At 35.4% G+C, this 17,027-nt stretch overlaps 1 protein-coding gene across 1 annotated transcript in view; it reads right to left on the reverse strand.

The window, feature by feature from the left end:
• Window positions 1-17,027, reverse strand: part of tweek (transmembrane protein KIAA1109 homolog tweek) — a 1,221,702-nt gene that overhangs the window by 138,802 nt on the left and 1,065,873 nt on the right. Inside the window, 1 exon segment of the mRNA XM_090406645.1 lies at window positions 7,294-7,451. Within this exon segment, the coding sequence (XP_090262771.1) occupies window positions 7,294-7,451 (158 nt within the window).

A 17,027-nucleotide genomic window follows, 5' to 3' on the forward strand; every position in this document is an offset into this window, starting at 1 on the left:
AAAGTTTGCACCTGAAAATATCTTCAGGACTGTGGTAAGGCAGTACAACACCAGGCAACTCGTAGCAAAGGTGGACCAAGCTAACATCATTCCTATCCCAGTATCTCCCATAATGCAAAACACATCTCCTTACGGATATGTATAATGTTATGCATTAAGGGAAGGGCCCTACCCAGACTAGTTTCGACCTTTATTGAGGTTACCCCAGTCCTGAAGATATTTTCAGGCACACATTTTGTTTGTTCACACTTAGATAAAGGATTAAACTAAATTTATTATAGTCTAACCAAGTGAAAAATAAACTTTCAACCTCTTTCTCTAAATCCAGAGTAATTTAATAAAAAGGTGGCACACCGTTTGGCAACTCCTATAGGTAGGAATGACCTGCCATTGCTTCTGCCTGGTGTCTGCACCTCTGGGCTTGATGCCCACTGAAGAGACCTCAATAAAGGTCGAAACTAGTCTGGGTAGTGGCCCTTCCCTTAATGCATAACATTATACATATCCGTAAGGAGATGTGTTTTGCATTATAGGAGATACTGAGATAGGAGTGATGTTGGTTTGCTCCACCTTTGCTGCGAGTTGCCCGGTGTTGTACTGCCTTACCCCAAGTCCTGAAGATATTTTCAGGTGCAAACTTTGTTTGCTCACTTGGATAAAAGATTAAACTAAATTTATTATAGAAGAGAACAAGTTGATCTTGCTAGGCTTCACATAGGTCACAGACATCTGAGGCATTCACATTTACTTAGAGCTGATTTTCAAAAAAATTTTAACTTTTCCTGCTATGAAAAGAAAAGTAAAATAATTATTTGTTCACTGATTTCTTTCTTTTTACTTCAAAGTGTGATAGGGTTTTTGGAAATAGAACAGAGTGTGTTTTTGAAACTTCTTCCCAACTTTATTTCATCAGCAAACAACTGAAGATCCCAGTCAGTCCACATGATATATTGTTTACAAACAAGTTAAACAGCAATGGCCAAAGAACAATGGGGTACCCCACTGGTTACCCTCCTTTTTTAAGGCATGTTCCATCATACACAACTTGCTGGTATCATTCATAAAGCCAATCTTTGATCCATTTAACATTCAGAAAAAAAAAAAGAGTAGTAGCAGCATTCAACACTACATATGATGATAAATTCGAATCCCACCGTGGGCACGGATGTTTGTGAGTGTCTGTGGAAATACTAGTGGTGGTGGTCGGCGGTAGATGGCGTTGGTATAGTTGCGGTCAGTTGGTGGATTGAGCAGTGGAGACAGAGTTGTAAAGCAGGTGCCCACCCTCAATGAGTCCTTGGACTCCCTGGAGGTGTCAAATAATAATAAATAATAATAAACTTGAATGGTGAGCAATATCTAGTAGAGTAATGTGAGTAAATGTCAGAATGACGAACTGGACAATGAGGCTTATGTGTGCTTATGGTTCTACCAAGGAAGAAATGGAGGAATTTTTTAGTCATTAGAGAAGGCAGCTGACACAATGAAAATGGAAAAGTTGGTCCTTGTTGGAGATCTAAGCAGCAGAGTAGGAAATGATAATCAAACATATAGAAATGTTTTGAGAACATTTGAAGAAAGCGCAAAACTAATCATAATGGTAAATGCCTGCTGGATTTCTGTTCAGGACATGGATTAGTTATTACTAACACCACGTGCCAACATAAAAATGTGCTCAAATTCACATGGAGAGAAGATGTAGTCAATGAGACTTTTCTTATTTCTTGCATCTTCTCTCCAAATATTCTATATACTCTTGTGTCTTGAACCAGTGGAAAAACATAAGAGTATATAGAATATTTGAAATAGAAGATTGCTATTTAGTTTTCAGCAGCTTTAAGTGGTGAACTATAGACTCAAATATACAAATATTATTGAAGATAAAAATAAAAGAATTTGAAAACAAGAACCAACCTTGGGAGATTAAGTGGCAAACTATGAAGAAAACATTGATTGATTCAGCTAGAGAGGCATGCAGTGAGGATGTCTATAAGGATAAAAAAAATTAGAACTCCATGATGAACTCAGAAAGTTAAACAGGCAGTCAAAAGAAAGCATATTGAAAATTCCTGGCAAGTAAGTCAGCTTATGCTCTTAGAGAATACAGACAAAAATGTAAGAAAGTGAAGCACTGTGCAAAACTAGCTAACAAAAGTCATAGGAAGACTTTGGTAAGAATTTAGAAAATAAATATCAGGAAGGCTGCAGAATATTCTGGAGGCTATTGAAATTGTTTAGAAATGGAGAAAAACGTATTGTAAAAGGAATCAGGGATGATAAAGGTGACATGAAAACTGAAGACATTCTAGATTTTCTGGAATTGTTTCACTGCTTTTTTCATTTAGTAGTAATTACTGCTAAATGAAACAAGCAGTGTCAATGTGGTGGTAGAAAACTCCCAACAGGAATGCATATCCAGACTTGAAGTATAAAAAAAGTCATCAAAAACCTGAAATGTGGAAAGGCAGCTGGATTACATGAAATTTGGCTCAAATATGGAGGTATAAAAGTTTTATAGTGGCCTCACTGCATAATTCAGAAGGTCTGGTCAGAGGACAGAATTTCAGATGACTGAAGCAGAGCTCTCATATGGGCTGAGGTATTCTAATTTATCTTTTAAAATATTTATTTATTTATTTATATTTTTTAACATAATATGGAAACATGTTCTAGAGATCAAACAATGAACTTTTCTAACTACTTCAGGCCTCTAATAAGTGTGTGCATGGGTGAGGGATCTCACTCCAAGCAACAAAATTAATCTCTTATACCAGCAAATATCCATGCCCAATTGGATTCAAACCTGCAGCCTGTTGGTTAGAGAGCAGGTACACTATTCATTCAGCCAATCAGGCCAGCAATTATATCATCCGTGCCTACATTAGGGTGTGACCAGATTCATAAAAAAGAGATATTCATAGCCGAGTTGACATGAATAAATTATTATAGTAGTTAAAATGGCCCTCTTGTATGTTTCATTTCAATTAGCCATAACTTTTTAGCTTGATTAAAATTAACATAAGATACTTATATATTTATCGTTGTCTTAACCTCACATTAACATTGTCAAATTACACAACCACAATTCTTTATTGAGCAGATGGTCTAGGACGGGTTCAACCCGTCGATCGCGGAGCAATTTTTGGTCGATCTCTTGTGTATTCCTCTTTACAAATTTAATTAAAACTGAAAACATAATATTTTATTTATCATTATTTTGTATTAATTTTAATTCGCTTTAAGTGTATTGCTATTGTTTATTTATTTTTTGTTAAAATTGTCAAATCAGTAATTTTCTTATAAGTCTGCGTAAATGAATTAATTTGGATCAGTGGAAGTCAAACAGCGAGCCGAGTGAATACGATTATTACATCGATTTTTTACTTAGGTTAAGTCCCATGTGAATATTGTAAAAAAATAAACTTTGTTTGTCTCGGTATAGTTTGTATTAGATGTTTTTGTAAATAACTCTTTTGAAGCTAACTGTATATGCTGCTTTAATAAGAATATGTTAGAGTGTTAAAAACAAAGGCAATTTGTCGTCGAAGCTGTACATGGCGGCATTAGAAAGATGAATTAATTTGGATCAGTGGAAGTCAAACAGCGAGCCGAGTGAATACGATTATAAGCAAAGTGTAAAAACTCGATTGTAGCTTAAATATTAAATATTCCAAAGCACATTACATCGATTTTTTACTTAGGTTAAGTCCCATGTGAATATTGTAAAAAAATAAACTTTGTTTGTCTCGGTATAGTTTGTATTAGATGTTTTTGTAAATAACTCTTTTGAAGCTAACTGTATATACTGCTTTAATAAGAATATGTTAGAGTGTTAAAAACAAAGGCAATGTTTTTGTCGCCGAAGCTGTACATGCATTAGAAAGATTGTTATTGAAACTTGTATGTATGAGAAAGGCTGGCAGGCTCCAAGTGTAAACATCTCCGAAGTCAGTCAGAAAGAGTTCAAACAACTTTCCGATGGCCAGCAACTTACAATCAAAAGAAAGCGGAGAACAAAAGGCATGCCGAACTTGAAATTTAAGATGAAAGACTCATACCGATTCTTTGGGGGTTGCCAAACTTCATGTGAGGTCTCAGAGAAGGCCTAATAACAAGGGACTGAAGGGGTCAAGGTTCCAGAATTGCTGTCAGAGAGACTGCCCGGATCCATGTTGCTTGAAAGAGGAGTTTCCCACTTCCAGAAAGGAGCTTCTCGGTTCAAGACGTCGCTAGAGAGACTACTTCTAGGCCACAGACAAGGTTTTAAATTGCCGAAAGGAAGAGTTCCACTTGTTGGAGAAAAGTTTCCAGGACAGGTTAATGTCAGACATTCACCAGTGTGTTGCGTTTTCATTACAATTTGATGAATCAAACGACTTCACTGATATTGTTCAGTTAATGGTATTTATTCGCATGGTATTTTAAGATTATTCAAGTACAGAAGAACTTTTGAAAATTATACCATTATTGGGAAGGACTAGGGGAGAAGACATTTTTTTGGCATTTGATGAATTTGTGAAACAACACAAACTTCTGCTTTTTAAACTTGTGTCTATTACTACTGATGGTGCTCCTGCAATGATAGGTAATAAATCAGGCTTCATTTCATTATGTAAAAATGATGACAAATATCCAGATTTTTTAACGTACCACTGTATTATTCACCAACAAGTACTGTGTAGTAAAAGATTAAACACAAAAGATGTTTTGGATATTACATTTAAAATTGTAAATTCTGTTCGAGGAAAAGCCCTGCAACAGCGGTTATTTAAATTAAAGGCAGATGATGGGGAACTTCGTTGTACAATAATGTTTGCTGGCTCAGCAGAAGTCAAATTTTTAGAAATATTTCTTGTATTAATTAACGATATAAAAATTTTTCTTGATGAAAAAAAGAGATATTTATCCACAATTGAGTGATAAAAGATGGTTGTTACTTATCATTTTTAGTAGATTTCTGTACGAAATTAAGCAATTTAAATTTAGAGTTACAAAGTAGAGATAAAAATTTAATTGACATGTTAAGTTCAATAAAAACTTTCCAACAATACTTACTTTTATTAAAGAAAAATATAAATGACTGCGAATTTAGACATCTCCCATATTTATTAAAATTTTTTGAACAAAATCAAGAAATGCTTCGCTATGATTTAAAAGAATTTATTCTTGAAATACAATTAGTTGAGGAAGAAATAAATTCAAGATTTAAAGATTTTAATAAAACTGAAATGATTGTATCTTTTATCAATAATCTATTTCAAGAAAACTTGAACATCACAGAAATTTCAAATAAAATTAGGGGACTGTTTGATATAAACCAAGCCGAAGTAGAACGTGAGATAATAAATACTCAGAATAGTTTACATTTAAAATCAATAAACAACAAAGTCATTTGGAAGTATGCACATGAAAAATTCCCAATATTAATTGATATTGCACAAAAAATTCTAATAAATATGGGAGATGTCAGAATTCACTTTTTCAAATATGACCGTCATAAAAAATCAATTAAGAAACCAAATTACAAATGATCATTTGGATGATTGTCTGCGATTGGCCACTTCTTCACATAAATTTGACTATGAAATTATTGTGAGGTCCAAACAATGCCAAATTTCACATTAACTTTTTTTTTTTTTTTAATCAACCAGCATTTCCTGTTTTTCTAACTTTGGTTTTCCAAAATAGAGAAATAAATATTTTATTCCAATATATTTTTAAATACACAAATAAAGGTTTTAGTTGTGTATTTTTTTTTTAGTTGTTTATTTGTGTGTAATCAGATATCAGGTTGGGGGAATGTGATCTATATAAGAGAGTACATCGCCGAATAACTTTTTATAGAAAAGTAGCTCGCGTAGTAAAAAAGGTTGAACACCACTGGTCTAGGACATATACTATTGATATCTCTGTCACATTTTTTAGATAACCGAATTTCTTCCAAAAGCATTGACTGTTTTCTTTATGAAATTATAAAAGTCCATATAAGAAATGCCTTAAAATGTGTTTTAAGGCAATAATAATAATAAAAGCTTGTGCAGACAATTTTAACAGACGACTGGTTCCTTTCATCAGTCCAAAATGCACTCATTAAAGAAAACAAAAACACCCCCTCTAATGATGCAGTTGTATCCAGTATTCCTAACACAAAACTCACAACGTGTATTATATTCTCAAAACTAATATCTTCATTTTTCATTGTCTGAATTGCCTATGGCCAAAGTGATATGTCTATCACTTTGGCCATACTATACACAAAATTAGGCTTTAATGTGCATTATAATGCCACCTGTGGAAACTATGTGAAAGCCATATAAATCACATCTGAATGGAATATAGTGCCATCTGTTGGATATAGGGTAAACTTCTTTATTAATTTGCAACAAATTGAATAGCTAGGTTAGAGTTTATGAAAAAAGAGGAAAAATAATAAGAAAAATGGGATGTATTTTTAAAATGGGACATTTGGCATCCTGTTTGCATTTTCTCAAAGGAATCAGTGACTGAAAAAAGAGGACAATCCTGCCAGTCTGGTTAGCTAAGTGGTTAGCATATCTGCTCTCCAGCCAAAAGGCTGCGGGTTCGAATTCTGTCGTGGGCATGGATTTTGTGATTGTCTGTGAAAATACCAGTGGTGGTGGTGGGCGATAGATGGCAGTGTAGATGTTGATGGTAGTTGCATTTCATTGTAGTTGGTGGATTGAGTGGCGGAGACAGAGAGTTGTAGAGCAGGTGCCCTCCCTCGATGAGTCTTTGGACTCCATGGAGGTGTCACATAATAATAATTAAAATGGGACATCTGGTCATCCTAGCCTACCTACTTCACAAAAAAGGTAGCTATGAGCAGTTGGTTGTATTCTATGATAGAGGCATTAAGAATTTATGGAATGATGAGATGATTATGATTAATAATGGGGAGGAGGAGGAGAGGATCAAAGAAGAGGGAATAAAGTGATCTCAGGAGGTTTTTTGTAGAGCTGTTAGATATGAATAATGAGGGGTGATATGGTAGAAATTAGTTGGTGATGGGTTTATACCAGATTAATGTGAAGAGATTATTTATAGAGTGGAGGAAGATTGAGAGAGAGAGAGAGAGAGAGAAGGGTAGGGAAGATCAATAAGTCATCCTGGAAACTGTATAAGGAGAAAGTGAGGGGAATAAATGTGCAGACAGTGAATGAGTTTAAAGTGTGATAATAATGCCCTCCCTAGATGAATTATGCAAAGCCTGGAAATACGATGAGGATGATAAAAATAATAATAATAATAGTAATAACAAGAAGAAATACAAACTACAAGTATCAATCTGGCTCAGCTCGATTGTTCCACCAACTATTCCTCCTTTGCTGTCTAAAGTGGATCCTTCCAAACCAAGAGAAACAAACAAGTTTTTATGGCCACTACTTCCAATGGATAAACGTCCTTGAGATTTAAATCCTCTTGTTAACCACCTAGGCATTAAACAACAGAACTAGGTAAGAATTACAATTAATACAGATATATTAGTTAAACAGTTGATAAAATAAATGTGCACATAATAAAAGTTTTGTTTAACACTAACACTTATTTAAAATTTTGTTCTGGGATTAATGTGACTTCATGAAGAATAAGACTTGGGCATTGTACTACTTGCAAAGCTATACCAGACTGTCACTTACTCAATGTACAAACTCCTTAGTTTAGTGCTGCAGCACATTGCTGTGTATATTTAAGACTATTTCAAAGTACCGTATATGTCGGCATATAAGACGACTTGCAAATACTACAGAAAACCTCTAGAAATCATGGGTCGTCTTATACAGCGAGTGTAAAAAGGGAAGCTTAATTTCTTGGATGAACATTTAGGTAGTTACAATACATCGTTATATATTAAAATGGGCAGTGTTTATAAACAAATCAGATTAATTTTTTGTTACATAAATTTATTTAAACTATTACAATAGATGTAAGTCTTAAAAAAAACAAATAATAATTATTAACCTGAATTTTCATGCTAATTTTCTTCATCATCATCTGTTGAAAATAGTTCTTCAGATTCATTCATTCATTAAATTCGTTATTCATTTATTAAATTCATTCATTTGTTATTCATTAAAGTTGCCTTTAATTAATATCCTTCATATGTGTTGTTAATTCCGTAAACTAATTACCAGTTATGTTCTTCAGATTCATTGTTTAAATGATCATCATATGGATCCCAGTTCAAATCCAGTGAATTGATTTCATTTTCATCATCATCAGTGTCCCACAACAGATCATCTTCCGTACCATCCATAAGATTAGAGATACCATACTTTTTAAGTGATTTTATTACAGTCTCTACTTTTACTTTATTCCACGCTTTGATCACAAAATTGCACAATATATCAAGTGATGCAGCGTGCATACATCCACTGTTTGTAAATGATTTTTCACCAGTCAACATCCAATTATTGCACTCTTCTCACATGTGATCTTTAAATGGTTTGTTCAAGCAGACATCTAGTAGTTGCAATATAAAAGTTGAACCACCTGGTATAACAGCAATTTTTGTGTTATTTTTTTCTAGAAGACTTTTAGTATTCTCATTTAAATGACTATGAAACATATCCCATATTAATAAACTTCGTTTCTTCATTATACTGCCTGGTCGTGTGTTCCACACATTATTTATCCATAATTTCATACCATTTTCATGAAAATATACAAAAACACCTGAAGGAAATTTTATCTTAGGTTTAGTTTTATGTTTGAAGATGATCATTGGTTTTAACTTGGTTCCATGATTTTAAATGATAACAATTTTAATAATCCTAAAATTAAAAAAAAATGCAAAATTAATAATTAATTAAAATTGGGGATAATCACTTTTAATTAGGGTAATTCACGTAAATACAAATCTATGCTATGCAAAAAATAACGGATATGCATAGATATAAAAATGATGGATATAACAACGATACCTAATAATTAACATAACAACTGATATTTGGATTATAAGACCATAGATTTAATACATATATGTACAAATTCGTCGACTAGTTTCGCTAACAAAACTGACTAGCTTTGTCAAGACTAAACGGTGAAAAAAACTAATAAATGCAAAAAAAAAAAAACGAAGGAATGCAGTAACGGTTTACAATGGTTAGATAACAAAATTGAAAGGCACTGCGTGACATGGTATGCGTGAAGCGATATACTTAAGTCATTATTATAAATACGCGTTACATAGTTTTTGGTGTACTGTAGTTCCGCTAAACTTAATGAGTTAATAAGATTTTTCCATATATCCTTTAATATTACTCTTTGGTTTCTATTAAGGTTGTTTCCTGTTTGTAGGACCACTGCAGCTTCTTTAAATATTCAACATCTGTAATCTTCCTCCATGTATGGCATTGGAGGAAGTTGTCATCCCAATCTATAGCGTGGTTTGGAGTTGAGAAGGGATGTGCTAAACCTGAGGTGTCTGTTCTGTTATGATTAACGTCTCCGACATGTTCCTTCTGTCTAATTTCTAAGCTTCTCGAAGTTTGGCCTATGTTTGATAGTACACAAGGTATGCTGTAAACACCCACATATTTGAAAAAAGGTACACTGTCTTTAGGGGATCTTAAAAACTGTCTAGGGTCGGTTTAAACACCACTCTGATGTTTATAAGATTTTAAAATTCTAGCTATTTTATCGGAGACTAAACCAACATAGGGTATGACAATGGTTGATACATACTGATTTGATATACGTTGTTGCTGGAGGTTGTTTTTATAGAGCATTTTATTGATTAAGTTTAGAGGATACCCATTTTGAGAAAGAGATTTGGATATGTGGGAAAGTTCTGTACATATGTCTTCTTCATCTGTGACTATGTTGTGGGCTCTGTTTCGTAGCATATGGATGATGCTGTATTTTTGTGTATGATGATGATTTGAAGAATAATAGAGATACCGTCCAGTATTAGTGGGTTTCTTATATATAGTAAGTTTAATATCTTCATTCTCTAGTCTTTTGACAAGTATATCCAAAAAAGGTAATTGATGATTGCTTTCTAACTCAAAAATAAATTTTATTTTGTCATGAAAAGAGATGATTTTTTCTAAGAACTCATGTAAGCTTTCTACTTTTTCTTTTTAAGATCCCCTAAAGGCAGTGTACTTTTTTCAAATATGCAGGTATTTACAGCATACCTTGTACATGTGGACTATCATACATAGGCCAAACTTCGAGAAGCTTAGAAATTAGACAGAAGGAACATGTCGGAGACGTTAATCATAACAGAACAGACAACTCAGGTTTGGTGCATCACTTCTCAACTTCAAACCACACTATAGATTAGGATAACAACTCAATGCCATACATGGAGGAAGATTACAGATGTCGAATATTTAAAGAAGCTACAGTGGTCCTATGAACAGGAAACAACCTTAATAGAAACCAAGGAGTAATATTAAAGGATATATGGAAAAATCTTATTAACTCATTAAGTTTAGCAGAACTATAGTAACCCAAAAACTATGCAACGCATTTTTATAATAATGACTGAAGTATATCACTTCACGAATACCATGTCACGCGGTGCCTTCCAATTTTGTTATCTAACCGTTGTAAACCGTTACTGCATTCCTTTGTTTTTTTGCATTTATTAGTTTTTTCACCGTTTAGTCATGACAAAGCTAGCCAGTTTTGCTAGCGAAAGTAGTCAACGAATTTGTACATATATGTATTAAAATTATGGTCTTATAATCCAAATATCGGTTGTGTTAATAGTTAATAAAGACCAAATATAACCTTTCAACAATACCTAATGCTGCATTAATACAAGAAAGAAGAAATTGGTGGGTCGTCTTATACAACCGACATAAGCTTAAAACCTAAAAATAGCTTAAAATTTAGACCTCGTTTTATACGGCGGTTGTCCTATATGCCGACATATACAGTATATTTCAAAGCCAAATCTGCTTCTTTGGATTTTGTTCATGAAATCCTCTACAGCATTGAGCAATGACTAAACATGAAAATAAGAGCGAAATAGTTTGCTATCTTTAAAATATAGATGTTTATGGAAAATTCTGTTAATTTGCTCTTGATCTTCCAATTCTTTAGCAATAATAACAGAGGTTACAACTGATTACATAAAAATAAAATGGAATAAATCAATTAAAACAATAAATCATTAAATACAGTTCATCTGATGCATTTACTATGAACTCATATATAATGCAGATGTCCAAATATTTCAACTCCATTCTCATATTAATTATTATAATGCCAACTACCAATTCTAAGTACTTCAACATTCTATACATTGTAGATGCGAGGACTAAGAACTAATTTTCTGCTGTAAACCATTATTTGAGGTGAATATACAAATAGAGTACATACACATAAAATTCTGGTATTTGCATATTAACTTATTCACTCATTTATACTATTATATTTTATTTATGTATTTATATAAATGTATGATAGGGAGAGTTAGGAGGAATGTGCACAACTCTGGGATTGTACAGCAGAGATCCTGTTGAGTACAAAACTCCATATGACCATACCTGACAAAAAACTGGTAGAGTATACTTGTTTCAATTGAAAAAAAAAAGTCTATTTAATTTTCAATTGTAAAAGATATGAATAAGCTGACACTAACTTAGTAAAATGTTTTCTTCTTCTTCTTCCTCATCCATCAGATGATGGGTTGAGTCCCCTATGTGCAAATCTTTGTCATCTGGTTTCAAAATGTTTTAAGAATCAACAATTCATGTTTACAACAGGATTATGTATTGAAACCATCCTGTTTCAATACATAATCCATCCTCTGGGTAAGGTATATGAAAGATGCATTAGTTTGAAAGGAATATACTTCATATGTATATATTTTCAAAATTCATTTTTACTCGGTTGGAATATTATAAAAAAAAGGTTTAATGACTATTACCGAGAGAAAAGATGACAAGATATATTTAACAAGATACTACTAGTTTACTAGTTTCGTTACATGAACATCCTCAGGTATCATAATCAAAGAAGTATATAAAAAATTACAGAGACTTAAAATTGTACTAACAGAACAAGTATAAAAAACAGTAGCGTGTTTGAAAAAAATGCAAGTATGAGTTCCAAACAAACGAATACTACGCGCTGTCGCGAGTGCGCCAGTACTGAACAGAAGCAAGGTGTGCGTCAGAGAGATTGTAACTCAGGCTGTTGTTGATATGAGAGGAATCTAGAGAAATTTCCCTAGATTCAACAATCTTTCTTTCGAGTTCATCGTAGCACACATGGATGTTAGCAGTTTGAGTCCAGTTTACAATGTGCTGGCGGCCTGTATATATATATACATATGTATATATATATACTTCACTTTATACATTAAATTAAAAATGCCAAAGAAATTCTTGTTTAATCCTCTATCCAAGTAAGGAAACAGAGCTTGTGTGTAGAGTTTCTTCATGACTAAGTTACTTGTATATAGAACTAATGACTTCACATTAATTGCCAGACCAGTTTTGACCTTTATATTGAGGTATGTTGAAGTGCAGGAATACCTCTCCAAAACTCTGAGTGATCTACAAGATCACTCTTAATCTCACTGAGCGACCCTGAAGGATCACTACCAAACTCATCACTCCCAACCTGGATGACTCCAGGACAGAAAACTCAGCAGTGGCTTCACTCAGTGACAGGCAAAAACCTGTCACTGAGCAAAGCCTCTTTATTCCCCAAAGAGCAAGCCTCCAAAGACAACCATTATTAAATGTCACCAGTGGAAGCCAGACACCCAGAAGAGATACCAAAGTAATACAGAGGTCATAGACAATCCCATATACAAGTGGTGAAAAGGTGCAACATCTTATTATTAAAATATTCTGGATTAGATTTAATATTAGTATACAGTAGCAAACAAATTAAGTGGAATACTCATATTTAAAAGAAAAAATTAATTTTGCAAGAAAATAATTACAAAAATTAAACTCAAACTTTACCTAATAATTTATATGTCTGTCTGTTCCTAATAAGTTAATTAATTTACTTAGGCACAGACTCTACCAATGTAGAACACATTTTTCTTATTTCTGCATCTCGAAACCACACTTTTATAATGGATTGCATTCAATTATTCTTAGCCAAAATGCTCACACACTACACTGGCAACACATCATCACACATAAAAAACTCGGCCCACTTTAAAGCCAGTATAGAAAACCTCACACTCCAACACACTGACATAATGGTCAGTTTTGATGTCTCCTCCCTATTCACTAATGTCCCACTCAAAGAAACCCTTGAGCTCATCCAAGCCAAGTTTCCTCCCGATATCTCAGCCCTATTTCAGTTCACAATGAACTCAGGCTATTTCGTTTGGCAAGGAAAGTTCTACAAACAGATAGAGGGGACAGCCATGGGTTCACCACTTTCCCCACCCTTGGCCAATTTCTTTATGGAGACATTTGAAGAGAAAGCCTTAAACTCCGCCCCACAAAAATCCACTATTTGGCTTCGTTATGTGGATGATGTGTTTGCTATTTGGCCACATGGCTCAGACACACTCCACTCCTTCCTAACACACTTAAACAACCAACATCCCAGAGTCCAGTTCACCTTAGAAAAAGAGGAAAACAACACCCACTTTAAAGCCAGTATAGAAAACCTCACACTCCAACACACTGACATAATGGTCAGTTTTGATGTCTCCTCCCTATTCACTAATGTCCCACTCAAAGAAACCCTTGAGCTCATCCAAGCCAAGTTTCCTCCCGATATCTCAGCCCTATTTCAGTTCACAATGAACTCAGGCTATTTCGTTTGGCAAGGAAAGTTCTACAAACAGATAGAGGGGACAGCCATGGGTTCACCACTTTCCCCACCCTTGGCCAATTTCTTTATGGAGACATTTGAAGAGAAAGCCTTAAACTCCGCCCCACAAAAATCCACTATTTGGCTTCGTTATGTGGATGATGTGTTTGCTATTTGGCCACATGGCTCAGACACACTCCACTCCTTCCTAACACACTTAAACAACCAACATCCCAGAGTCCAGTTCACCTTAGAAAAAGAGGAAAACAACACCCACTTTAAAGCCAGTATAGAAAACCTCACACTCCAACACACTGACATAATGGTCAGTTTTGATGTCTCCTCCCTATTCACTAATGTCCCACTCAAAGAAACCCTTGAGCCTCATCCAAGCCAAGTTTCCTCCCGATATCTCAGCCCTATTTCAGTTCACAATGAACTCAGGCTATTTCGTTTGGCAAGGAAAGTTCTACAAACAGATAGAGGGGACAGCCATGGGTTCACCACTTTCCCCACCCTTGGCCAATTTCTTTATGGAGACATTTGAAGAGAAAGCCTTAAACTCCGCCCCACAAAAATCCACTATTTGGCTTCGTTATGTGGATGATGTGTTTGCTATTTGGCCACATGGCTCAGACACACTCCACTCCTTCCTAACACACTTAAACAACCAACATCCCAGAGTCCAGTTCACTTTAGAAAAAGAGGAAAACAACACCCACTTTAAAGCCAGTATAGAAAACCTCACACTCCAACACACTGACATAATGGTCAGTTTTGATGTCTCCTCCCTATTCACTAATGTCCCACTCAAAGAAACCCTTGAGCTCATCCAAGCCAAGTTTCCTCCCGATATCTCAGCCCTATTTCAGTTCACAATGAACTCAGGCTATTTCGTTTGGCAAGGAAAGTTCTACAAACAGATAGAGGGGACAGCCATGGGTTCACCACTTTCCCCACCCTTGGCCAATTTCTTTATGGAGACATTTGAAGAGAAAGCCTTAAACTCCGCCCCACAAAAATCCACTATTTGGCTTCGTTATGTGGATGATGTGTTTGCTATTTGGCCACATGGCTCAGACACACTCCACTCCTTCCTAACACACTTAAACAACCAACATCCCAGAGTCCAGTTCACCTTAGAAAAAAAGGAAAACAACACCCACTTTAAAGCCAGTATAGAAAACCTCACACTCCAACACACTGACATAATGGTCAGTTTTGATGTCTCCTCCCTATTCACTAATGTCCCACTCAAAGAAACCCTTGAGCTCATCCAAGCCAAGTTTCCTCCCGATATCTCAGCCCTATTTCAGTTCACAATGAACTCAGGCTATTTCGTTTGGCAAGGAAAGTTCTACAAACAGATAGAGGGGACAGCCATGGGTTCACCACTTTCCCCACCCTTGGCCAATTTCTTTATGGAGACATTTGAAGAGAAAGCCTTAAACTCCGCCCCACAAAAATCCACTATTTGGCTTCGTTATGTGGATGATGTGTTTGCTATTTGGCCACATGGCTCAGACACACTCCACTCCTTCCTAACACACTTAAACAACCAACATCCCAGAGTCCAGTTCACCTTAGAAAAAGAGGAAAACAACACCCACTTTAAAGCCAGTATAGAAAACCTCACACTCCAACACACTGACATAATGGTCAGTTTTGATGTCTCCTCCCTATTCACTAATGTCCCACTCAAAGAAACCCTTGAGCTCATCCAAGCCAAGTTTCCTCCCGATATCTCAGCCCTATTTCAGTTCACAATGAACTCAGGCTATTTCGTTTGGCAAGGAAAGTTCTACAAACAGATAGAGGGGACAGCCATGGGTTCACCACTTTCCCCACCCTTGGCCAATTTCTTTATGGAGACATTTGAAGAGAAAGCCTTAAACTCCGCCCCACAAAAATCCACTATTTGGCTTCGTTATGTGGATGATGTGTTTGCTATTTGGCCACATGGCTCAGACACACTCCACTCCTTCCTAACACACTTAAACAACCAACATCCCAGAGTCCAGTTCACCTTAGAAAAAAAGGAAAACAACACCCTCCCCTTCCTAGACACTTTAATCACCCGCCCGCCAGCTTGATGGATCTTTGGTTTTCTCTGTTTACAGAAAACCCACCCACACTGGCAGATACATTCACCAGCAATCCCCCCCCCTCACAACAATATGGGGTGATAAAAACACTATATAACAGGGCAAAATTAATCTGCTCAGATGACAAGGCCCTGACTATTGAACTAAACCACATCCTCAACACTTTCTTAGCCAATGGCTGTAACCCCAAAAAAATCCAAAAAATACTAAAACCTATAAACCACAACCCCCCTCCACAATAAAGATTACACCAAGTCTATCACCATCCCCTACATCCAGGGCACCTCTGAGAAAATAACCAATATCCTCAAAAAATATGACCTTACTTCCTGTTACAGACCATATAAAAAGTTGGCATCCCTTATCCGCTCTATCAAAGACCAACCACTTCCCCTAGACCTACCTGGTGTATACCAGGTCCCTTGCAGCTGCAAATTGTCCTACTTTGGCCAAACAGGCAGAACAACAAATATCAGGATTTCAGAACACCAAGAATACATCCGGTTTCACCAGTACAGCCGCTCTGGGCTGGCAGACCATGCCTTAGATACCCACCATAAAATTCTTTGGAAGAAAACAAAAATAATCCATCGCAGCAAGTTTAAATACGAAAGATTATTCAAAGAATCTTCAGCAGCTCTAAAAAACGTTCCTAACCTCAACAAATTTGGGTGCATGAAACTGCCCCAAATTTGGGAGACTTTCATTATGAGAACTTCAGCCCAACTGCCAAGACTACCAAATTAGCCCGCAAGAGGGCACCATTAGGACTTTAGGAACAATATTAGTTTCTTGCTTTCTTCCTTATTTGCTTTGTGTTAGTTCCTGAGTGCACATACCATATCTTTATGTTCCCGAAGATGGCAATGTGACATTGCCGAAATATAGAAGTTATTCATTAAAGTTATCTTTAATTAATATACTTTATATGTGTTGTTAATTCCGTAAACTAATTACCAGTTATGTCTAACCAACGTATAAGTCTTACTACTAGAATCAATTATTCTTTGTATTACAATTTAATTTTCCAAGTATATTTTCAGTATGATCCACAAATTTTTTATTGGGTTAATGTCAGGAGAGTTACCTGGCCACTGAAGCAATTGAATGTTGTGATTTTTGAGAAATTCTTTCACTTTTTTTGAAGTGTGGCACAGA

Source organism: Typopeltis vanoorti, chromosome 16, assembly GCF_054136105.1.
Source record: "Typopeltis vanoorti isolate ZY-2024b chromosome 16, IOZ_Tvanoo_1.0, whole genome shotgun sequence".
NCBI lineage: Eukaryota > Metazoa > Arthropoda > Arachnida > Uropygi > Thelyphonidae > Typopeltis > Typopeltis vanoorti.